At 43.4% G+C, this 25,787-nt stretch overlaps 1 protein-coding gene across 1 annotated transcript; it reads left to right on the forward strand.

Annotated features, from left to right (window-relative positions):
• Window positions 728-8,775, forward strand: C13H3orf35 (chromosome 13 C3orf35 homolog). Its single transcript, XM_021071657.1, is given in 5 exon segments — window positions 728-1,039; window positions 5,964-6,078; window positions 7,478-8,369; window positions 8,479-8,693; window positions 8,695-8,775. Coding segments are annotated over 3 exon segments (333 nt in total). The 5' UTR covers window positions 728-1,039; window positions 5,964-6,078; window positions 7,478-8,299; the 3' UTR covers window positions 8,743-8,775.

The following is a 25,787-nucleotide window of genomic DNA, read 5'->3' on the forward strand; positions in this document are numbered from 1 at the left end:
TATGATTGAATAATTAACTTAGATTTGTTATTTGAAGCTGAAACTATTTTTTGTTTGTTTTTGGCCACACTCATGGCATGCGGAAGTTTCTGGGCCGGGAATCAAACTCTTGCCACAGCAGTGACCCGAGCTACAGCAGTGACAGTGCCAGATCCTTAACCCACTTCTCCACCAGGGAATTCCTGAAACCCTATTAAGTTTGTAAATAATATTGGCATATTTAAGATAAGATACATAGATACATATTATTTATGTTTTCTTCATTTATCAACCTTGGTTAAATAAAAATTACTTAGCCATTTGGAAGGTTTTTGGAGTCAGGTGAACATATTAAATGCTTATAAAGGAAATCAAGTTTAATCAATTCATTAATGTAGCAATTTCAAATATAAAGGGAACTTAATGAAGTTATAAGAACCTCCTGAGGTCCTGCTGTATAGCACAGGGAACTACATCCACTCAGTTGTCATGGAACATGATGGAAGATGACATGAGAGAAAGAATGTATATGTATATGTATAATTGGGTCACTTTGCTGTACAGCAGAAATTGGCAGAACATTATAAATCAATTATAATAAAATATTTATTTATTTTGCTTTTTAGGGCTGTACCTGCAGTATATGGAGGTTCCCAGGCTAGGGATCAAATTGGAACTACAACTGCTGGCCTACGCCACAGCCACAGCAACGGCAACTCGGGAATCCGAGCCCTGTCTGTAACCTACATCTCAGCTCACGGCAGTGCCAGATCCTTAACCTGCTGAGTGAGGCCAGGGATCAAACCCGCATCCTCATGGATACTAGTCAGGCTCGTTTCCACTGAGCCACGTTAAGAACTCCTAAAGTAGTTTTCTAATGAAACTTTTTTCTTAAGTTTCTCTGAAAATACCAATTAGATTTTTCCTTTTTTAATTTTTCCCTTCTTTGTCCTGCAGCTTTATTTCCTTTGGGGCTAGTTGTCCTGTTTGTGAATACTATTCTTTTTGGTGTTGGAGTTCACGGCATCTGGCAGTCCCTGGTTGCCCATCTAAGGACAAGGTAGGTCGCCCTTGTGGCTGAAATGAGATTCCCTTTGCCTTGTCTCGATCTCTTTGCCTGACAGGTGTGTCCCTGAATGAAAGGGCTTTTGTTATTCCTTCCAACCTAAATGCTCTTATACTGCATATCATGTGTAGTGTTCCCCTCATCTTTGTCAGATACCTGTTCAAACTTGACATTTTCAGAGGGGGCCTTTTTGAGTACCTTATAAAAAATAGTGTTCCCCTCTTGCTAGGCAAATTCCGTCTCTCTTACCCTGCCCTGTGTACTTCTAAAGCTGTCAAGTCTGTATGATACACTCTCCACATTGTTTCATAGGCATTTGTTTACTGTCTTCGTCTCTCCCCACCAGACTATAACTCCATGAGGATGAAAACTGAGTCTGTTCATTGGAGCATCCCCAAAACTCACCTGAAACCTGATAGGGTTCAGTAAGTCCTGGAGAAATGAATGAATGACCACCTTTGCTGCATGGGAAGTTGAGATGTGCAGTCTGTAGTGGGGCACAATTCCACCCCCAATATATGTGTGCTGTATTAATGGGGGAGAAGGATGCTAGATAAACAAATCAGCCTGTTCCCTAATGCCCAAGAGTCAGGTTGGGCTCTGTTCTCTTCTCCTTGGTCCACAGCCTAGGTAGGTGTTCTGTGAAGAAGCAGGAAGTGCCCATGGTCTCTGAGTCCTGGAGGATGGAGGCAGGACCATGCCAGCCCGACTGGGGAATAGGGGGCCTGTGACTTCTCAAGGAGGGTAATCTGGGGTTGCACTGGTCATGTGAGCTCCAGGGAGCTCCTGTCTCCTGACCTCTGTGTGTCGGGCTAGTGGACAGAAGTGTGGGATGACAGGCCTGATGCAGGGTGTGGCATAGAAGCCTGCCCATGTATGCTATCCTTTGTGGGTGCCCCTGGGCCCACCCACTCTTTCTGGTCTCTGGTCCTCCCCTTGGGGCTTTGCCTTCCATTCCCACACCTGGCCTCAGCCCATACTCTCTTGTTCCATGGATCAGAGTTTAAAGTCTTATTGAATAATCCTTCACCAAAGAGGAGTTGTGAACAAATGGTTTTCTGAATTCTACTTGGTCACCTGTGGACATCAATTAGATGTATCAGTTAATGTTTGCTGCTTCAAATAGGCCCACCTACTGAGCTCTCAACTCTGCAGAATGGCCTTTGGGCTGCATCAGCTGGCTGTTCTTCCCATCTCAGCCAGCCTCACTCACGCAGCTCTGCCCACTGAGACTGGCTAGTCCAGGGCCGGGATGGCTGGTTTCTGCTCCGTGGTTACCTAGCGTCCAGCAGGGAGCACACACTTGCTCACAGGCAGCCCAGCAGGGGCCTGAGAGCAGGTAAGAGCCCCCAGACCTTCTTGGGGCCCAGGCTCCCATCCAGCAAGCTATCATTTCCACTGCCTTCTGTCCATCAAAGCAAATCCCTGGGCCAACCCAGATTCAAGGGCTGGGGGCACAGACTTCACTTTGACGGGAGACATTGCAAAGTCACATGGCAAAGAGGTGTGGGTACAGGTAGGAGAGAACTATAGCCCTTTTTACAAAAGCTGTATCACCGCAAGCCAGTGTCCAGACCCACAGCTGTGAGGAGAGAGGGTGAGAGGTGTCTTCAACCACAGGCCACCGCATGTCTGGGTGTTACAGGTCCCGGTAGTGCCACTCTGTCTGTCAGTGGTGGTGTGTTTCATGGAGTCCTCTGTCCTCTGACCTTGGGCTGGACGGTGTGTGTATGAGCTATGTGACTGCTCTCAGGTTTGGGGGAAGCAGGGGCCAGCTTGGGCTCAAGAGCCTCCTGATCTTCCCTGGCAGCCGTCAGACTGGAACTTGTTGGCGGGGCCTCAGCCTTTCATATCTAATCCAGGCACTGATTGATGGGGGCGGTTTCGCTTTGATTGTCCCTGGGAGGCAGCAGCTGTTCACAGGTCTGAGGCCGTTTATGGGCAAAGCCAGAGGCTGTGGTCCTGGGAACATGGTGGGATTGCCAGTGGGGTCACATCCTGCCCAGTGACCTGGACAGGTCGCTGTTCCAGCCTCTGCTGATGACCTCTCAAAGTGTCGGTTTCCTCTTCTTAGAGGTGATATAATTACACTGTTTCTCTGGCCATTGTGTTTTCCCCTCACTGCTGGACCACCCCCATCAGCATACACAGGCTGTACCGCTCCTGCCTTAAAATAGAAAGCTCTCAGATTTCGCATCTTCCCCCATCCGTTGCCCCATTTCTCTACTCCTTTTTAGGGAACACTTTAAAAAGAGATATCTATACTCACTGTCCCTCCTAAGTTTGCTTCCATTCCCCTTAAACCCCCTGCTCGGAAACTCCTGGGTCCCTCACTATGGCAGGTGGTCTCAGTGGGTCTCTACGTGATGGCACAGCTGGTGCCTTTCTCCTCCGGGAAACCCTCCCCTCACTTGGAATCCACTTGTTCCACCTCACTGGCTGGGGCATCATTGCTTCCTGACCTCTCACAACCTAGAGCCCTGGGGTTCAGGCTCCAGGCTGTTCCTCTTTCTTATCTGCATCCCCTCAGTGATCTCATCCTGTCTTCTGGCTTTAAGTACCCACTTAAACGAGTGCCAGTGATACTCATTTTATTTTTTATTATTTATTTATATATTTATTTTTTGCTTTTTAGGGCTGCACCTGGAACATATGGAGAGTGCCAGGCTAGGGGTCTAATCAGAGCTACAGCTGCCAGCCTACACCACAGCCACAGCAATGGATCCTTAACCCACTGAGCAAGGCCAGGGCTCGAACCTGCATCCTCACGGGTATTAGTTGGGTTCTTAACCTGCTGAGCCACAACGGGAACTCCTCATTTTATTTTATTTTTTTAATTTTTAATGTTTATTTCTTTTTCTTTTTTTTTGGCCATACCCACAGCAATGGAAGTTCTCAGCCAGGGGTCAAATCTGAGCTACAGCTGTGATTTATGCACAGCTTCAGCCACACCAGGTCCTTAACCCACTGTGCCATAGCAGGAACTCCCAGCAATGAACATTTTATATCTGCATTTTATATCACCTCCCTGGTCCCCAGACTCAAACAACTGCCCTTTCAATATCTCCACTCAGCTGTCTAATTGCATCTTGACCTTAGCATGTCCCAGATTGAATCTCAATCCCTCCAAACCTACTCCTTCCACATGACCCCCTATCAGTTAAAGACTTTCCTCTCTTCCTTGCTCACCACTCCTAATGGTCACTGACTCCTTGGAGCTCTGACTTCAATTTGGGAGTTTGCATTTTTTACTTTATAATTTAACTTTATTTTTATAATAAGATTTTTGTGCTGCTCTGCAGCATGCATAAGTTCCTGGGCCAGGGATCCAACCTGTGACACTGCAGTGACCTGAGCCACAGCCATCACAATGCTAGATCCTTAACCCACTGAACCACCAGGGAACTCTGGTTTAATTTTATTTTTGAATATGGTAAATATTTATGCAGTTCAAAGTCAAAATAATATTTAAAGGTATCCTTAAAGAAATCTCATTTCCCTCTCATCGATCTCTAGCCCATTTTTCAGTGTTTCTTTTGGCAAAAATTAGCATATGTATTTATCCCCCCTTTTTCTTACACTGAAGTTGACATACTATATGCATTGTTCCGTATCTTGCTTTTTCACTTAACGGTGTATTTTGGCGACCACTCCAGTTCACAGAAAACTTCCTCATTCTTTTTACAGTTGGAGCAGAATTTCATTGTATGAATGTAATTTGTTTCAACCAGACCCCTAGTGGTGAACATTTGAATTGTTTCCAGTTGAGTTGCTATTACAGAGAGGGCTGTGGCTAATGACATTGTGTATACATTGTTTTACACTTTGGAAGGATATTTTCAGGGTGGATTCCTAAAACTGTGGGTGAGGAACACTATCAAAGGAATCTGGGATGTGGCACAGGGTTTGCGTCCTGGTGTAGCACCCAGGGAGCATAGATTCTCTAAAGCCTAACCCAGATATAGCTGAGGAGGACAATGTGGAAGGAAGCGTCTCCCAGAGTACAGGACCAGGAGCCCAGAAAACAGTGTTCTGGGAGCCTCTCCAAGGGACCAAAACTTGGGTCCACTCATGAAACATTCTTCCTGCTCTGTGTCTCCTATTGTTCCCTTTTGGAATTGGCATCTTGGTGCTTTGAAATTCAGCTATGTCCTTGCTGATTTTCTGCCTGCTGGGTGCATCCATTTCTTTTTTTGGCCACACCCATGACATGGGATGGGGCCAGGGATGGAACCTGTGCTGCAGCAGTGACAACATTGGCTCCTTAACCCTCTGCACCACCTAGAAACTCCAGGACCCATCATTTCTAATGAGGGGTGTTGAAGTCCCCAACTGTGGTAGGTTTGTTATGGTTTTGGTTCTTTTTTTGGTTTTTTAGGGCCTCACCTTCAGCATATGGAGGTTCCCAGTCCAGGGGTCAAATCAGAGCTATATCTGTTGGCCTGCACCACAGCCACAGCAATGCCAAATCTGAGCCTGAGCTGCGCCTGCGACCTACACCACAGCTCTCAGCAACAACAGGTCCTTAACCCACTGAGTGAGGCCAGGGATCGAATCTGCATCCTCATAGATATAATTGAGTTCATAGCCCCCTCATCCACAACAAGAATTCCTTCTGTTACGTATTTTTGATTGTTAGCATTAAAAAAAAAAATTCTTGAAATTTCCATCTTTCTGCTTATATTACCCATCTATAATCTATAATTGTTTTCTACTTCTTCATTAGAGCCCCTAGCATATTAATCATAGATATTTTCAACTCTTAGTCTGATCATTGCAACATGCCTGTTGTATCTGAGTCTGATTCTGATGCTTATTCTGTTCAAACTGTATTGTGTCCTTCAGTATGTCTTGTAATTTTTGTTGAAAGATGGACATTATATGTTGAATGATGGGTTCAGACAACTTACCATTTTAGTTCACAGGTCTCTGGATCAAGAGAGACTATAACAAACCTGATGCAGAAACAAATCATCTTCTGACTGGCTTTGAATTTGCTGCACTGATTGATACAGCTTCCCCATAGGGAGAAGGTAAGTGTATTTTGTCTGAATATTTGTCTGAAAGTTAGACTGTGGGGTTATTAGGTCTGTCTTCAAACTATTGTCAACTCTCTACCACCCAGGCACTTGGTAAATCATATATCCATTATTCTCTGTGGTTGGTGAGGCCCTATGACCAGTTCTGGACATGACTTAGGAGAACTGAAAAGTTCAGACCTAAACTTTTACTTGATTTTGTGTGTGAGACCTTCCAGAATTTCTGTCTTCCATAACAACCAGCAAAGATTCTTCAGCTGGCTGCTAAGACATAGGCAAAGTCCCCTGCTGCCCCGCAATGGACATGTCATCTCTGTGGAAAATGAAACTCTAAGCCACTGCAGTCTAGGGCTTATTTGTCAACTTAGCAGAATGCAACCTGACCTGACTGATGGATCTTCTTTGGTCTTGAATCACATGTCACCTCTTCTTCAAGGCCTTCCTGGAGCCCTGTGTAAAATATCAGCCCCACACCCACCCTGGCACTCTATCCCTTATCTGCCTTATCTTTCTTCCTAATGTCTGTCTCCCTCTAATGTTATATAGTTGGCTTATTTATTTTGTTTACTACCCGTCTCTCTCTGCCATCAGAATGTAAGCCCACAAAGGCAGGGGTCATCTGGACTTCGGCTCCACTGAAAGCAGATCCTGAGATGGGGCTCTGATGCAGGTTGTTTGTTTGAGAGGTGATCCCGAGGGATATAGGAGAGGGAATTAGGGAAGAGAGATAAGGAAGGGAGTAAACAAATAACGCACATATCAGTCAGCTCACCACTGCTGTAGGCAGCTGGGGTCAGCATTGGAGATCCTCTAAGAAGCCCTGTCAAACCAGCTTCAGAGATTCCCTATGTAGAAACAGAAGAACTGGAATATCAGTCACCAAGTCCTGTCCCTTGTTGGCTGCAGGTTGCTCCAAGGGCATTAAACCTCTAGGCCATCCAGGCAGCCTTGAGAATGGTCTGACCAAGCTTCCTTAGTGCCAGAGAAAGTCTTTAGGTGGAAAAGGAAAAATGGGAATTGTCCACGTGGTAGCAGGAGGTTAAGGGGCATGCAGTGGGGGCATCTGCAGCATCAGCCACAGGGATGTTTGGTTTTTGTTTTTTCCCTCATGTAACACCAGCCCCTAAATTGTATATGAAAATTTTTGTAATGAATAGATGAATATTAGGATTGACATTGGCTGAGTGTGTCTCCAGCATCCAGTTTCCCTTTTCTGATCAAGCTTATCCCAATTTTCCCTTGAGAAACCACCTCTCCCAATTTCTCATCCTAGGACTTTTGTTGGGATCGTCCACACTGCTAGATCCTGGGTATGGGTCACCCACACTACCACCAAGGTGTAATCCAATTAACCTCTCTTACTCATCTACCTCTGTCGTCTCCCCCGTCACAGTGATCTGTTCAGGGATGGACGCATGACCCATTTGGGATCAATGAGAGAAAATGAATTCTGGAGTTGCTCTCTTTCTCTGAGTGACATGGTAGAGGATGTGAGGTCTGGCACAGCTGCAGCCATTTTGCCACCATGGGAAATACTGGAACTTTCCAGTTGACTGCAACAGTCCCAAAGAGAAAGCCAATAAAAAGGTAGAAAAAAGAGGGAGAGAATCTGAGTCTTTGGGTATATCTTTCGGAGTTGGTGGATCAAGTCCTACTTGAAGCCAGGACTAAATCTGGATTTTTTTTTCTTTTTCTACCACACCAGCAGCATATGGAAATTCTCCAGCCAGAGATCAAATCCAAGCTGGAGCTGTGACCTACACCACAGCTGCTGCTATACTGGATCCTTAACCCACTGTGCCGGGCCGGGGATTGTACTGGCACCTCCACAGAGACAAGCCAGATCCTTAACTGCACCACAGTGGGAACTCCTCAATCTGGGTTTTTAATTGACATGTCCAGTAAAAGTTCCTTTATGAGTGAGGTTGAGGTGAATTTTTTTGTCACTTGTGACTTGAAGGAGTCCTTATGGTTCTATACCTAACTCATGGTCTTGTCGTGAGGTTTAAATAAAATAGAACTTGGAGAATGAAGCATGGCACACAAATAATACTGAGTAAATGTTGCCAGTATTATTATATTTATTTTTACAGAATTATGTATACTTTCTATTCTATACCCTAACGTTGGCGTGTTTCTGTTTCTCTTTTTGATATTACTCAGTTTCTACCCTCAAAGGAGAGAGGCCAATGGAGGGGGCTGATAAGCCTGGCTCATGACCACCAGCCTCAGCCTAGGGTCCTCTTTGCAAAACTACAGCTGGAGAACGACACAGAGACCACGTGGTATGGTTCTAATTCCTCTGACATCTCATTTTCATTCTTTGATGGTATTTGTCTGCATCCAGCTTACACACAAATGTTTCCAGTAAAACACTCCGAGTGTCTTTTTCAGAAATCCGAATCCACATGGAAACAATGGCAACAAGAAAAAGGTGTAAACTTTCCAGTATGGGCCCAGATTTTGAAAATGTGATAAAGAGGTTATTGTGTGTCCGAACTCTTCACACAAGAATTGGAGGAGATTTAACACCAGGAATAATAAACAGAAGAACACTAGCTAATGCAGAGCAGATGGGCCTGCAGGGCAGTACTAAGCATTTCAGTGTCTCTTCCCTCAGACCTTTGGACTTTAGATGACAGAGGCTGGTTTCTTTAGTTCCAAATAAAGGTAACACAACTGGGAAAGCCATCAAAATGGTTAGTTTGATTTCTGGGGTAATTAGTGAACTCAAGTTTTTTAAGACCTTGCTATGTGGTGGGCATTTGACACTGACTGCTTTAATCCTTGCCATAGCTCCGTTTTACAGATGAGAAAACTGAGGTTCTGAAAGTGTGAATCACTTACTTAAGGGCACATAGCCAGTGTGAGGGCAGAACTGGGATCAGTCCTAGGTCTGCCTCATTGCATCTGGCATGCTTCTGCAGACCAGGTAACAGGTGAGCAGGGGAAAGGGGTCACGGTCAAATACATTTGAGAAACATTCTGTATATATGTGTGTACATAGATAGATAGTATGTTTACATAGTAATGGCCTTATTGAGGTATAATTGATATACAATAAACTATACATATTTAAACCATACAGCTTGTTAAGTTTTGACCTGTCTATACTCATGAAACCATCACCACAATCAAAATAGTGAACATCTCCATTACTTCCAAAAGTTTCCTGGTGCCCCCTTTGTAATTCCTCCATCCTGTCCTTCCCACCCTTGATCCCGGACGACCACTGATCTGCTTTCTGTCACCATGAATTAGTTGCACTTTGTAGAGCTTTATGCAAATGGGTCATCGAGGAGGTCCTCTTCTTTGGCTGCCTTCTGTCACTCAGCATCACTTTTTGAGATTCATTCCTGTTTGTTCCTTTATGTGACTGAGTGGTATTTCACTTATGAATCTGCCTCAAGTTTATTTATCTGCTCACCTATAGGTGCACATGTAGGTTGTTCCCAGTTTGAAGCTATTACAAATAAAGTCGCTATGAATGGTCGTGGTCATGTCTTTGTAGGACATAAGCTTCTTTTCTCATAGATAAATACCTAAGCGTGAAAGGGCTAGATCATAGGGTAGCTATCACGTTAAACTTTTAAAGAAATTATTGAACTGTTTTTCACAGTAACTGCCCTATTTCACATTCCCACCAGCAATGTATGAGAGTTCCAGTTCCTCCTCACCAGCACTTTGTATGGTCAGTCTTATAAATTTTTGCTGTCCTAATCAGTATGTAAGTGATATCAAATTTCCTTATGGTTTAATTTGCATTTCCCTAATGACTAATAATATTGAGTATGTTTTCATACATATATATTTTTTGAGTATGTTTTCATATACATATATATGTGTGTGTGTGTCTTTTTTTTTTTAGGGCCACATCCATGGCATATGGAGGTGCCCAGCCTAGGGGTTGAATTGGAGCTATGGCTGCTGGCCTATGCCACAGCCACAGCAACTCAGGATCCGAGCCACATCTGTGACCTACACCACAGCTCGTGGCAATGCCAGATCCTCAACCCACTGAATGAGGCCAGGGATCAAACCTGCGTCCTCATGGATACTAGTCAGATTCATTTTCACTGAGCCACAACGGGAACTCCCCTCATCTACATATGTTCTTTAGTTAAGTGTTTGTTCAAATGATTTGCACATTTTTAAATGAGTTGTTTTTTATTAAGTTTTGAGAGTTCTTTTTACTTATTAGATACAAATCTTTTAATGGAAAGTCTTTACGAAGATTTTCCCCAAGTCTGGGCTTATATTTTCATTCGCTCTTTCATTCTTCAACAATGTCTCCTAAAGGACAGAAATTTTTTAACTCCGGTGAAGTCCAGCTTCCACATTTCTTAACTTCTATTTCATATTTTTAAAATCTTAGGTACATTCTGGAAGAATTCATTTGTTTGATTTTATAAATCACAAATTTGCTCGTTGGCAACTTTTTCTACTGTCCAGCCTATATGTTGACTTTTTTAATCAAATGTTTAGTATAAATAGCATTCATCATGTTTACAACATGGTGGTCTTGCATCTCCGTGAGAACAGTAATTATTCAGTGCAGCTCAGTCTCTGTTTCCTTAGCATACGTGTTCCACTTAAGAGTGTGGTATCTTTTAAACAAATTTTTATTGGAGTATAATTGACTTACAATGTTATATTAGTTTCAGGTGTACAGCACAGTGATTCAGTTATGTACACACACAGACACACACATTTATAGGTATGTATGTATATATATCCATTCTTTTTTCCCATATGGGTTATTATAAAATTTTGAGTAGATTTTCCTGTGCCGTATACTGGATCCTTGTTTATCTATTTTATGTATAGTAGCAGGTATGTGTTAATCCCACCCTCATAATTTATCTCTCCCCCCTCATGATTTTCCCTTTGGTAGCTATAAGTTCAATGTCAAAATCTGTGAGTTTGTTTCTGTTTTGTAAATAAGTTCTTTTATATCATTTTTATTAGATTCCATGTATAAGTGATATAAGATTTGTTTTTCTCTCTCTGACTTATTTCACTTAGTATGATCATCTCTAGGTCCATCCACGTTGCTGAAAATGGCGTTATTCCATTCTTTTTTATGGCTGAGTAATATTCCATTGTATATATGTACCACACCTTTTTTTTTTTTTTTTTCTTTTTCCTTCTTGGCATGTGCAGTTCAAGCCAGGGGTCAGATCTGAACCACAGTTGTGACCTACACTGCAGTTCGGTGACATCAGATCCTTTAACCCACTGTGCTAGGCCTAGGATCAAACTGTGTCCTGGTGCTGCAGAGACGCTGCCAATACTGTTGTGCCACAGCAGGAACTCCTATACCATATCTTCTTTATCCATTCTTCTGTCTATGGACATTTAGGTTGCTTCCATGTCTTGGCTATTGTAAATAGTCCTGCAATGAACATTAGGGTGCGTGTATCTTCTTGCACAACTGCTTCGTGATCCTTAGCTGAGGATTCATGTATTTGAGGACTTTTATTGGCTAGTCTCTGCATGTTGTGCCCACCACCAGAATGAGGAGAGAGAGTCAGCACAGGGCCAAGTGGGGGTACTTCTTTGGAGGCAGGAACTACTCACTCCTCCCTGGAGTGGCCAGCCACCTGGGACCATGTCTCTGTCTAAAGACTCCTACCCCTTGGTCCTACATGGAGACAGACACCTCTACCACTGCTGCCTAATCCAAGGGACAGTGGGGACAGGGCGTGCTGACCTGACAGCTCCCAGTCTGGTGTCCCGGCTCATTCCCTGTTTGGTGCTCAGAGCTGTTCCTTTTCTGCTCTCTGATAACTTCGGGCTTTGAGCATTGTTGGAGCCACTGCCTAACCTCCGTGTCTATGCAAGAGTCCTTTCCCATGTATGCCTAAGTATAGGATTCCTTTTATAATCTGATTAGACTGCTTTCTATATTTCAGGGATTTTAAAGATTTCTTTTTTTTTTTTGGTCTTTTTGCCTATTCTGGGGCCGCTTCCCGTGGCATATGGAGGTTCCCAGGCTAGAGGTTTAATTGGAGTTGTAGCCACCAGCCTATGCCAGGGCCACAGCAATGTGGGATCCGAGCCGCGTCTGCAATCTACACCACAGCTCACGGCAACACCGAATCCTTAACCCACTGAGCAAGGCCAGGGATCAAACCCGCAACCTCATGGTTCCTAGTCGGGTTTGTTAACCACTGCGCCACGACGGGAACTCCTAAAGATTTCTTATCTAAAAGAAATCCCTTCCAATTTTCCAATGTTCTTATGGATAAAAAACACATTTGTCTCATTTCTAGAGCCTTGTGACAGGAGGAGAGGCTATAACTAATGCTTAGTTGTCTAACCTGAAAAGAACCTGTGGGCAATATTTGCATCTGCAGAACAATCTCAGTATTTAAAAGGCCACCTGTACAGACTACCTATGCCAAATGTTGTCATGACAACTTGCTGTGCAAACTTTGATGTTTGCATTTTTTTGGGAGAAGCAGAAGAGTAACACATGGCCATTTCTAGAAATGAAAATCTGGGCATCTGTCTGTGCTGGAGAGACTGCATGTTCATGCTACGGTTACCAGTTCTAGCGGAGCCCAGCCTCTCAGTCCTCATCAGAGCACCAGGCCTGTGAGTAAAGCCATCTTGGACCCTTCAAACAAGCTCAGCTGCCAGCTGAGTACCACTGAGACCCTCACATGATGTCACATGAAACAGCCCAGCTGCGGCCTGCCCAATTTCCTGCCCCACAAAAGTATGAGATATAATAAAATGGCTATTTTAAGCTATTAAATTGTGGGACAGTTTGTTATGCAGCAGTAGGTAACCCAAACACTTGGCGTATACTAAGTGCTCAGTAAATATGGGTCAGATATTTTGATGTCGGATTCCATTTCCCATGGTAAATACGTAAGTGTAGCCAGGTTTGGGAGATTACTGCTCTGATCCCACTGTCTCCATGCGTGATCTTGAGCCTGTGTTCTGGGCCCCAATTTCCTTGTTTTTAAACTAATTGGACACTTGCCAAGAGCACATTCTGCTTCCGACAGAGCCCCAGAGCATGTTTCCTGCACACTTCATCCACAGCTCCTTTACATCCTTCTGGGTTCTGGTGTTTCTTTTCTTTATCCCTGCTCCCCTCACCCCCATTTCCCTCTCTTGTTTAAGCTTGCCCCATCTCTGCTGCATTTTTAAAACCCTTCCCTTAACCTCTCGCATTCCTCCAATGACCATCTCCTTTATCCCAATTTCTTGCCTGCACTACACCCCTCTTAACATTTAGGATCAATTGAGATGCTGCTTTAGGGGCGCTATCAGGGCCCCCTTTCCATCCCCTCAAGGACCCATCCTCTTTGTTCCTAAAGCACTCTTACCAGTCATCTCCCCCTTTTCAACCCCTTATGGTTTTGTTTTTGTTTTGTTTTGTTTTTTTTTTCTGATGGCACCCATGGCACATGGAAGTTCCTGGGCCAGGAATCAAATCTGAGCCAGAGTTGCAACCTACACCATAGCTGCAGCAACACCAGATCCTGGCCCACTGTACCCGTCCAGGGATGGAACACAGAGACAAGCTTAATCATTAATCCAATAGGCCATAGCGGGAACTCCTTCAACCCCTTTCCTACTGTTTGTCATTAGCTTTCCTCACTAGACTGCTCTCTGGAAGGGCACGCTTGTTCACCGGTACAGCTCAAGCACTTAGTAGTCTCATGTTCTGGGACACAGATCTCGGTAGCTCTCCTTCCACATTGGCAGATGACAAACAACAGCAACAACTTCTTCTGCTACCACCACCAACATAGGTTGAGGCTTTTGACATGCCAGGAATTGTTCTAATCACATCATGTCCATCTGGCTAATAAGTCCATGAGTAAGTACTATTATCATCCCTATTTTATTTTATTACTTTTTGTTTTTTAGGACCACACCTGAGGCATATGAAAGTTCCCAGCCTAGGGGTCAAATCAGAGCTAGAGCCACTGGCCACAGCAACACCAGATCCAAGGCACGTCTGCAACCTTCACCACAGCTCACAGCAACACAAGATCCCCAACCCACCAAGCAAGGACAGGGATCAAACCTGCATCCTCGTGAATCCTAGTCGGGTTTGTTAACCACTGAGCCACGAAGGGAACTCCCTCATCCCCATTTTATAGATGGGAGACCGAATCTCAAAGAGGTAAAGTAATTTGTTGGTTGGTTGGTTGGCTGGTTTTTCTACTATCAGTAGATGTTGGAGCTGAGATTGAAACCCAGAAAGCTGACTCCAGTCATTGAAGCTTTTTAGGGAAAGACTTGACCTTTGGGCTTTGACTTACATCATCTTTTATCTTTAACCAGAAATGAGTCTTGCACGTGCAGTTGGCTCTTCTTCCCTAAGCTCCCGCTCCTAAATGTGACTGTTGGTTGTTGGTAGCCTAGTGGTCCCTCCACCCCCTACGTGGATTTCTGGGTTCAAAGCGCATCTTCTTTACTGTACCAAACACACCCTCTCTCTATCACCTTTCCTCACTAAAAACACCCACATCCTCCTACAGCGAAAAATCAGCACTGAGATGGGAGCAGGTGTTCTGAGCAGTAGCTGTGGCACGTAGCAGATCGTGCCTTTCTGAGTGTTGGCTCCCGTTTCGTGGACGGAGAGCCATGCCTCTGATGGGACTCACCCCTGTCTGAATCAGAGAGGCTACAACAGACTATGACAAAAGGAAGCATTCCATTAAAAAACCAAATTCAGGAGTTTTCATTGTGGTACAATAGAAACAAATCCCAGTAGAAACCATGAGGTTATGGGTTCGATCCCTCACCTTGCTCGGTGGGGTAAGGATCTAGTGTTGCCGTGAGCTCTGGTATAGGCCACAGATGCGGCTCGGATCCTGTGTTGCTGTGGCCTGGGCCGGCAGCTGTAGCTCCCATTCGACCCCTAGCCTAGGAACCTGCATATGCTGCGGGTGCAGCCCTTTAAAAAAGCAAATAAAATAAAATGAAAAGACCAAAACCAAATTCAAACCAAATTAACCCCAACCAAAGGAGGAAAACAAGAAAGTCAAAACAAATCAAGACAAAAAACTGCTCCCTACTGACAGGATGGCAAGTTAGTTCCTAGAGGACAAACGACCTATTTACATCTTAACGTACTGGAACAAAGATGTGGCCAACGTTCCTTAGTCTTTGATAGGACCTTTAAACTACTTTTTCTTTTTTTAATTTTATGATTTTTATTTTTTCCATTATAGTTGATTTACAGTGTTCCATCCATTTCTACTGTACAGCAAAGTGACCCAGTCATATATACATATACAGACACACACACACACATGCACATATATATATATATTCATTTTCCCACATGATCCTCCATCATGTTCCATCACAAGTGACTGGATATATTTCCCTGTGTTATACAGCAGGATCTCATTGCTTATCCATTCCAAAGGCAGTAGTTTGCATCTCTTAACCACAGACTCTCAGATTATCCCACTCTCTCCTCTCCCCCTTGTCAACCAAAAGTCTGTTCCCCAAGTGCATGATTTTCTTTTCTGTGGTAAGGTTCATTTGTGCTGTATATTAGATTCCAGATGTAAGTGATATCATATGGTATTTCTTTCTCTTTCTGACCAACTTCACTTAGTATAAGAGTCTCTAGTTCCGTCCATGTTTCTGCAAATGGCATTATTTTGGTCTTGTTTATGGCTGGTACATAGTGGTTGTACCACCCTCATTATTTTGGTCTTGTATTTTTAGGGCCGCTTCCACGGCATATGGAGGTTCCCAGGCTAGGGGTCGAATTGGAGCTGTAGCTGCCAGCCTACACCTCAGCCACAACAATGCCGGATCCCTAACCCACTGAGTGAAGCCAGGGATCAAACCTGCAAACCCCATGGTTCCTAGTTGGATTCGTTTCTGCTGTGCCACGAGGGGAACTCCAGTACCATATATTCTTAATCCATTCATCTGTTGATGGACATTTAGGTTGTTTTCATATCTTGGCTATTGTGAATAGTGCTGCAATGAACATGTGGGTGCATGTGTCTTCTTCAAGGAAAGTTTTGTCTGGATATGTGCCCAAGAGTGGGAATGTTGGGTTATGTGGTAGTTCTATGTATAGTTTTCGAAGGTACCTCCATACTGTTTTCCATAGTGGTTGTACCAGTTTACATTCCCACCAACAGTGCAGGAGGGTTCCTTTTTTTCCACACCCTCTCTAGCATTTGTTATTTGTCGACTTGTTAATGATGGCCATTCTGACTGGTGTGAGGTGGTATCTCACAGTAGTTGTGATTCGCATTTCTCTAATAATCAGTGATGTTGAACAATTTTTCATGTGCTTATTGGCCATCTGTATATCTTCTTTGGAGAACAGTCTATTCAGGTCTTTTGCCCATATTTCAATTGGGTTGTTGGCTTTTTTGCTGTTGAGTTGTACAAGTTGTTTGTAAATTTTAGAGATTAAGCTCTTGTCAGTTGTATCATTTGAAATTATTTTCTCCCATTCCATTCTTTTTTTGGGTTTTTTTTAAAGGTTTCCTTTGTTGTGCAAAAGGTTGTAAGTTTGATGAGGTCCCATTGGTTTATTTTTGCTTTTATTTCTGTTGCCTTTAAACTACTCTTTCTCAAGCACCCAGAGGCAACTGAATGGGTGTTACATAAGCAAGCAGACCACTAATTTCTGGAACATGTTTTAGAAGCAGTGGCTAGTTCAAGCAGGAGAGGAATTTATTGAAGTTATTAAGTGATTCATAGAATCTTCAGGAAGATCTGTAAACCAGGCTTGGAGGACCCCAATTTGCCCTGCCAGTGAGGCCAGTGTTGCCACCCTTGGGACACTATCTCTGCCACTGCCACTTCTCTGGTGGTGGCCACACAGAGGCCACTTCTTCTAGTTCTGGCTGCTGATTCAAGTCTGGTAGGATCCTCTTTGATTGGTGGAAACTACTCACATGCCTGGACCCTGGCTACAAGAGATGCTGTGAAAATGAGCTTCTAACTTTTGACTTGGAGTGGGTGGGCTTAAGCTGGAGAAGGTTTTTCATGATGCTGGACAGACAATAAGACTAAATATTTAATCCAAGACATTGTTTTAAAGTCTAGGAAGCAGAGTCTCAGGGAGGTAGAGAAATGCTGGATGTTTGATCCCTGACTTGTCAAGGGCAGAGCTAGGATTTCAACCCAAGTGGTCTGATGGCCCAGCTCCTGCCATGTTCTTTCCTTTCACTGTGTCACCTCCTGTAGGGGAAATGTTTGTTGTTGTTCATATGCTTGTAGAGGACAGGGCTTTGTATTATCTAAAAAAAAATTTTTAACTGAAATATAGTTTATTTACAATGTATGTTAGTTTCAGGTTTATAGCAAAGTTATGTAGTATATTTACACACACACACACACACACGCGCACATGCACACGCACACATTTTTTTCAGGTTCTTTTCCCATATGAGTTATTAGAAAATATTGAGTATAGTTCCCGGTGCAATACCATTAGGGTTTTGGGGGTTTTTTGTTTTTTTGTTTTTTGGTGTTTTTTTGTTTGTTTGTTTTTGGTTTTTTTTTGCCTTTTAGAGTCGCTCCTGTGGCATATGGAGTTTCCCAGGCTAGCGGTCGAATCATAGTTGCAGCTTCCAGCCTATGCCACATCCACAGCAACGCAGGATCTGAGCCCTGTCTGTGACTTACATCAGAGTTCACAGCAACACTGGATCCTTAACCCACTGATCGAGGCCAGGAATCGAACTGGCATCCTCAAGGATACTAGTTAGTTTTGTTTCCGCTCCTCCATGATGGAAACTCCCTGTTATTTTATTTATTTGTTCATTTATTTATTTAGTCTTTTCTAGGGCTGCACCCGTGGCATACAGAGCAGGCTAGGGATCTAATCAGAGCTGTAGCTGCTGGCCTATGCCACAGCCACAGCAGTGTGGGATCCGAGCCTCGACTGCGACCTAACCACAGCTCATGGCAATGCCGGATCCTTCACCCACTGAGCGGGAGGCCAGGGACTGAACCTACAACCTCATGGTTCCTAGTCGGATTCGTTAACCATTGAGCCAGGACGGGAACTCCTGTTATTTATTTTATATAGTGTGCGTGTGTGTGTTAATCCCAAACTCCTAATTTATCCTTTATTTCCCCTTTGGTAACCATAAATTTGTTTTCTATTTCTGTCTCATAGATAAGTTTGTTTATATCATTTTTAAAAGATTCCATATGTAAGTGATATCATATGATATTTGTCTTTCTCTGCCTGGCTTTCTTCACTCAAAATGATAATCTCTAGGTCAATCCATGTTTCTGCAAATGGCAGTATTTCATTCTTCTTTTATGGCTAATATTCCTTTGTAAATATGCACCACATCTTCCTTATCTGTTCGTCTGTTGTTGGACATTTAAGTTGCTTTCATGTCTTGGCTACTGTGAATAGTGCTGCCATGAACGTTGGAGTGCATGTATCTTTTCAAATTACAGTTTTCTCCATATATGTGTCCAGGAGTGGGATTTCTGGATGACGTGACAGTTCTATTTTTAGTGTTTTAAGGACCTTCCATTCTGTTCTCCATAGTGGCTACACCAATGTACATTCCCACCAACAATCTAGGAGGGTTCCTTTTTCTCCACACCCAGGAGAGAGGTTTTAGAGATGGAAGGTTTGGTGAAGGAGGGGAAGGAGAGGAGGGCAGGTGAGGGACTGTTGGAAGAGGGTCCGAGCCCAGGGAGCCAGGCTTGGTGGCAGCTGACTCGGGCAGCCAAGAAGATGGGAGGTCTTCCGCAGCTGTACAGATGTTGAGGGTTGAGTCTTCACTCACCCTCCCTTCTCTCAGCGGTTGGAGGAGAAGCCTACCTTTAAGTCTTGGCTGGATTGTTGTGAGTGTGGAGAGGGGCTGATGCTCACAGATGCAGACAGAAAAAAAAATCATCAGGGCTGTCCTACAAAATATTGCTCGATTCCCAGTTTATCTCAAGCGTATCTGAAATACAGAAACAATCTCAGAATGTCACAATCTAGGATGCAATTTAAATACAGTAAGAGCCCAAAGGGAGGAGGGCATGGCCCTGGTCCTTCAGACCTGTGTGGGTTTCCATAAAGTTCTTGGTGACATGAGGCTAAACTGGGCAGCAGATTGGATATATAACCATAGCCTCCACTGTTCATGTTTCAAATGTCTTGTTAAATATAACTTCCGTTGGGGGTCAACTTCCGCTTCTCTTGTAGCTTCATCCTCCCCTTTATCACCCTCAACTCATTCCTAGTTTTGAAATGCACTCCATTCTGGCAGCTGACTCCTGATACATTCAGTTCTGGGTACTTAGTTTGCGAATGCTCCATTGCATCCAAATGATGTTGAAGTGAAACTCTTTTATTGGCATGCATGTGCATGCATGTGCACATAGACACACCACAGACAGACACAGACACACAGAGACAGACACACATAGACACACAGGTACACACAGACAGACAGACGCAGACACACATACACACACGGCATGCACTGCATTTAAACCCTGGAAGCAGACATTTCAGGAGCCTCCACCAGTGGCTCATGTCTGGGAAGATGGTGAGAGATTTGACAATTTATTGGAGTGATTGCAGAGAACAAAGCCCATCTGGTGTGGGCTGTGGACATGAGGATGAGGTCATGGCTGCCCTGCTGTGGTTTACGTCTCAGCCTGCGTTCCACAGGCTGCACCTGAAGCATGTGGGAACATGAGGTCTTGAACTTTTAAGCCACTTAACAATGAAGTCCCTTCCAGAACAGGATTTTAGATTTTTTTCCTTTTTATTCCAAATGAAAATAGCTATTTTTCTAAGAGCAAAACAAATTGCATAATAATGACATTAAATTGCTAACATTTATCACTCACTTCCCATGTGCCAAACACTCTACAATGTACTTTCTGAGGCATATCTCACTTAATCTGCACAACAACCCTCTGTGATCCTCTCTTTACAAATAGGGAAACTGAGACTCGGAGAGGTTAAGTAGCTTTTCCAGGGGACCTACATGATGTTGCAGCTCAATGTATGTGTCCTCCCAAAATTCATGTGTTGAAGTCCTAACCCCCAATGTGGCTGTATTTGGAGAAAGGAAGTAATTAAATTTAAATGAGGTCATAAGAGCGGGGTGAGGCCCTGATAGGATTAGTGTCCTTATAAGAAAAGACCAGAGAGCTGCCTCGCTCTACATGTGTTTGCACAAGGAAGCGGTTGTGCAACTCACATCAAGAAAGCAGCCGTCTGCAATGCCAGGCTCTGTGTCTGGTCAGCTCTCACAGACACAGACCCTGATGTCACCTTGCTCTTGGCCTCTCAGCCTTCAAAACTGTGAGAAAATACATTTCTGTTGTTTAAGCCTCCCAGTTGGTGGGATTGTTAGGGGGCAGCAGCAGGCTATACGGCTGACAGCCCACCACACTGGCATTATGAACACCAGAGCCTTAAACTGCCTCCTAGAAATATCGTCATTTTAAAATTGTTAATGTTTTGACAGGTGGCTTGCTAGTTTTAATATTTAAATTGAGGTGAGGAGTTCCCGTTGTGGCGCAGTGGTTAATGAATCTGACTAGGAACCATGAGGTTGCGGGTTCCATCCCTGCCCTTGCTCAGTGGGTTAACGATCTGGCGTTGCCGTGAGCTGTGGTGTAGGTTGCAGACGCGGCTCGGATCCCACGTTGCTGTGGCTCTGGTGTAGGCCGGTGGCTACAGCTCCGATTCAACCCCTAGCCTGGGAACCTCCATATGCCGAGGGAGCGGCCCAAAGAAATAGCAAAAAGACTAAATAAATAAATAAATAAATAAATAAATTGAGGTGAGACATGTTTGAACAACTTGGCATTACCTATTCTAACATTGATGGTTGTTACTTAGAGCAGTTTCCCTAAATTTGGATCTCTGGAAAAAGCATTGCTTTGAACATGGAAGCAGGTTGGAAATTTTGCACCCAGTACCTGTGGGACTTTTGACATATGAAATACTTGAGTAGGAAAGTATCTGCTCAAATCTCTGCCTGCTGTTGTTGTTGAAGTTTTGGTGATAGTATTTACCCTTCCTGTGAACTTTCTGGATTTCAAAACCATGTGGAAGTGCAGTTTGTCTTAGATAAAAATAAAGTTGGGCAGCTTTTAAAGAATTGATATCCAGGGAGCTCCCATCGTGGTGCACAGGAAATGAATCTGACTAGTATCCATGAGGACGCGGGTTCAATCCCTGGCCTCACGCAGTGGGTTAAGGATCCGGTGTTGCCGAGAGCTGTGGTGTAGGTCGCAGACTTGGCTTGGATCCCCTGTTGCTGTGGCTGTGGTGTAGGCCAGTAGCCATAGCTTGGATTCAACCCCTAGCCTGGGAACTTCCATATGCCATGTGTGTGGCCCTAAAGAACAAAACAAAAACCCCAAAGATTTGACATCCAGAAATGCATGAAGCAGAATTCTCTTTTCGTGCAGCAGATTAAGGATCCAGTGTTGTCACTGCTATGGCTCTGGTCTCTGCTGTGGCACAGGTTCGATCCCTGGCCAGGAAATTTCCACATACGATGAGCACAGCCAAAAAAGGAAAAAAAAAAAAAAAAAAAAAGGAAATGCGTTAAGCTAGGCATCAATCATTTGGAGGATGACTTTCGGGTGTTGGAATGATCTTGGCCCTTTTAATTTTCTCTCCCTCCATTGACAGTACTGTGAGGAGCCATTTGGCAACTGACCACATCCTTCCACAGGTGGGCTGGTCTCCTCCTTAATCTCTGCTGGCAGTGGATGTGGGCATCGGGCCCTCCAAAGAGTCCAGGGCTGTAGTCAGAGGGCTGTCAATAGATGGGCAGCTTGGGCTGTGTTTGGCTCCACTTCCTTTCCCTGCTGTTTGAAAGCCAAGTTCCCTCTTCATTTGGAGGGCAGACAGCTTTGTGTGCACTGCTCCTGGTTCAAGTCCCTGTTTCTAACAGTCTTTACTTTGATTAATGCTTTGGCCTTATGGATGTATCATCTTCTACGTGCACTTCTCGTTCTCTGTAGACAGTTGAAACAGTACAAAAGGATAGATAGATGGACGCAGAGATGACACATGGATCAGTGAGAACAGTCCACAATCTCAACTGTAACCATTACTACGGGATGTTTCAGGTAAACATCCTGAACTCTTTTTTGGGGGGAAGTTATTAATTTTATTTATTGCTTATTCATTTTCCATTTCATTGACTATCTCTGTATTATTTCTATTCTTCTCTTTTCTTTTTTAAAAATTAAAAATTGTTAATATAATTTTAAAGGTTACACTCCATTTGGTTATTAAAAAACATTGGCTGTATTCCTGTGTTGTAGAGCACATCCTTGAGCCTATCTTGCACCCACGAGTTTGTGCTTCCAACTTCCTCACTCAGACGTTTTTTTCCTTTCTTTTCTATTTTATTACAGGATATTGAATATAGTTCTCTGTGCTACACAGTGGACCTCGTTATTTATCCATTCTATATATAATCATTTGCATCTGCTAATCCCAAACTCCCAATCAAACCTCTCCTGTCTCTTTCTCCCATTTGGCCACCACAAGTATGTTCTTTATGCCTATGCGTCTGTTTTTTTAGAATAAACATTTTAATTCTTTTTTGTTTTTTTGTCTATTTGTCTTTTCTAGGGCTGCACCTGTGGCATATGGAGATTCCCAGGCTAGGGGTCTAATCAGATCTGTAGCTGCCAGCTTACGCCACAGCCAGAGCCATGCCAGATCTGAGCTGTGTCTGCAACCTACATCACGGCTCATGGCAACACTGGATCCTTAACCCACTGAGCAAAGCCAAGGATCGAACCTGCAACCTCTTGGTTCCTAGTTGGATTCATTAACCACTGAGCCATGATGGGAACTCCTGTGAGTCTGTTTTGTGGTTCATTTGTGTCATATTTTAGATTCCAGATGTAAGTGATATAATACAGTATTTGTCTTTCTGTTTTACTTCACTTAGCATGATAATCTCTAGTTGCATCCATGTTGCTATAAAGGGAATAATCTCATTCTTTTTTAGGGCTGAGTAATATTCCATTATATACATGTACCATATCTTCTTTATCCTTTCATCTGTCAACACTTAGGTTGTTTCCATGTCTTGGCCGTTGTGAACAATGCTGCTATGAACATAGGTGGTGCATGTATATTTCTGATTTGTGGTTTTCTCTATATATATGCCCAGGATTTGGATTGCTGATGCATATGGTAGTTGTATTTTTATTCTTTTAATGAAACTCCATACTGTTGTCCATAGTGACTGCACTATGTAGCAAATTTCCATTTCTCCACACCCCCTACAGCATTTGAAATTTGTAGAATTTTTAATGATGGCTGTTCTGAGCACTGTGAGGTGGTACCTCAGTGTATTTTTGATTTGCATTTTTCTAATAATTAGCAATGTCAAGCATCTTTTCAAGTGCCTATTGGCCATCTGTATGCCATTCAGACCTCTTTTTATGCACATGTATGGATATAAATGTGTGAAAACGTACATATGTCAGGTCATCCTGAGCATGACATTAAAGAACTTAGGGATTTCTCCTTTACAAACCGTGGGTATTTTTCCTTGTCAGTATATCAAGTTGTGCACCATCCTTTTGTAACAGGCTTGTGTGAGGTGCTGATTCAACCAAGTCATGGAGACAGTTTAGCCTAGATTGTGCACTGTTAAGAACCAAATTGTTTAGTTCTTTTAGGTTAACTCTAGAGAAGACCTATTAGTTAGTCCTAAAGATCTAGAGAGGATGAACTGACTTTATGGGGCTTACAGTTTTCAGGGGATTGGAACTACAAAGAGGTCATTTTTAGGGGAGGCAGTGTCTATGGAGATAGTCTATCTTCCTGCCTTGTTGCCGCTGAGGGAGGACTGAGGAAAGGATGCTTATTGGACTTTCCTCCTTCTAGTCTATGGAAGGGCCTGCAGTATAATTGGTCACACAATTCTAGGTGACTAAGAAGGGGAAGCTGATATCTTTTTCATTGGTTGTGCTGAGCTGCCAGCTTAGAGCTGAGGGTAGAGAAGGGATGGAAGTGAAATGGAAAAGGACATGGCCACTGGAGAAGGGTGACAATGGCCCCTCAGAGCTTCCCTTCCCTGAGAGTTATGGGCATCTCCGCCACACTGCCGGACCCAGGCTGCGGTGGCAGAAGCAGATGTCATATGAGTGAGATTCCCGGGAGAAAATTGTGTCATGGGGTCAAGGAGGAGCTCACAAAAGAGCTATGTGAGCGAGGCCACCATCTGGGTGACAATGGGGGGGGGGTGCAGCCAACTCTCACAAGGAATTAGCAGTGTCTTCAGGCCTCTTGGGATTGAATCCCATAGTAGCAAGGTCTACCAGTGTCTCCCCACACCTGGGTCTAGTCCACCGAGAGTGTGCAGACAAGCTACACGAGTGGTGATGACTAACACCATAAGGATAAACAAACAGCTTATTAATTTTATGTATTATTTAAATGCGGTTTCCATCATCCTGCTCAGGATGATCTGACATATGTCTATTTTCACACATCTATATGTATACATGTGCATAAAACTGCATCTGTGAAGAGGTATTCCTGTATTCAGTAATAGGCATCATGTATAATGCACAGTCTATTTTGATAAAATAATTATTCACTTAGAGGCTTTCTGGTTGAATTCAATCACTAGACAAATTGTAAGAACACACTGATTGAAGTAGATTAAGAAAGTGCCCTCGGAGGCTGGCATTCTCATGCAGTGCTTTGGGGAGTAAAACTGCCTTAACTTCATCACACAGCAATGTAGTGAGAACCATGACAATTAAAACGCCCATTCCTCTTGACTAAAGAATTCCACCTTTAGTAATTTATTTTACAAAAATGCTTGGCATGGAAACAAGATATGGGTACCAGAGGGTTCACAGCAGCACTCTTTTTTTTTTTAATGAAGTATAGTTTACAATATTGTGTTAGTTTCAGATGTACAGCATAGTGACTCAATTATTTTTTCTGATTATATTCCATTATAGGTTAATATAAGATATTGAATGTAATCAATCCTCTATGCTATAGAGTAAGTCCTTGTTGCTTATATATTTTGTGTATAGTATTTTGGTTTTTTTAATAATGATTTTTATTTTTTCCATTATAGTTGGTTTACAGTGCTCTGTCAATTTTCTACAGTATAGCAAAGTGACCCAGTCACACATACATATATATATTTTGTGTGTAGTATTTTGTATCTGTTAATCCCATACACCTAATTTGTCCCTCTTCCTTCCCTCTCCCCTTTGGTAAGGGTAAATTTGTTTTCTATATTTGTTAGTCTTTTTCTGTTTTGTATATAGATACATCTGTATTGTTTTTTGTTTTTGTTTTTTGTCTTCTCTAGGGCCACACCCGTGGCATATGGAGGTTCCCAGGCTAGGGGTCTAATTGGAGCTGTAGCCACTGGCCTACGCCACAGCCACAGCAACATGGGATCCGAGCTGAGTCTGCGACCTACACCGCAGCTCACGACAATGTCAGATCCTTAACCCCCTGATTGAGGCCAGGAATCGAACCCACAACCTCATGGTTCCTAGTCGGATTTGTTAACCACTGAGCTATGACGGAAACTCTGACATCTGTATTGTTTTTAGATTCCACATTCAAGTGATATCCTATGATATTTGTTTTTCTCTGGCTGACTTCACTTAATATGATTATCTCTAGGTCCATCTACATTGCTGCAAATGGCAATATTTAATTCCTTTTTTATGGCTGAGTAATATTCCACTGTATGGTG

This window comes from Sus scrofa, chromosome 13 (assembly GCF_000003025.6).
Source record: "Sus scrofa isolate TJ Tabasco breed Duroc chromosome 13, Sscrofa11.1, whole genome shotgun sequence".
Taxonomy (NCBI): Eukaryota; Metazoa; Chordata; class Mammalia; order Artiodactyla; family Suidae; genus Sus; species Sus scrofa.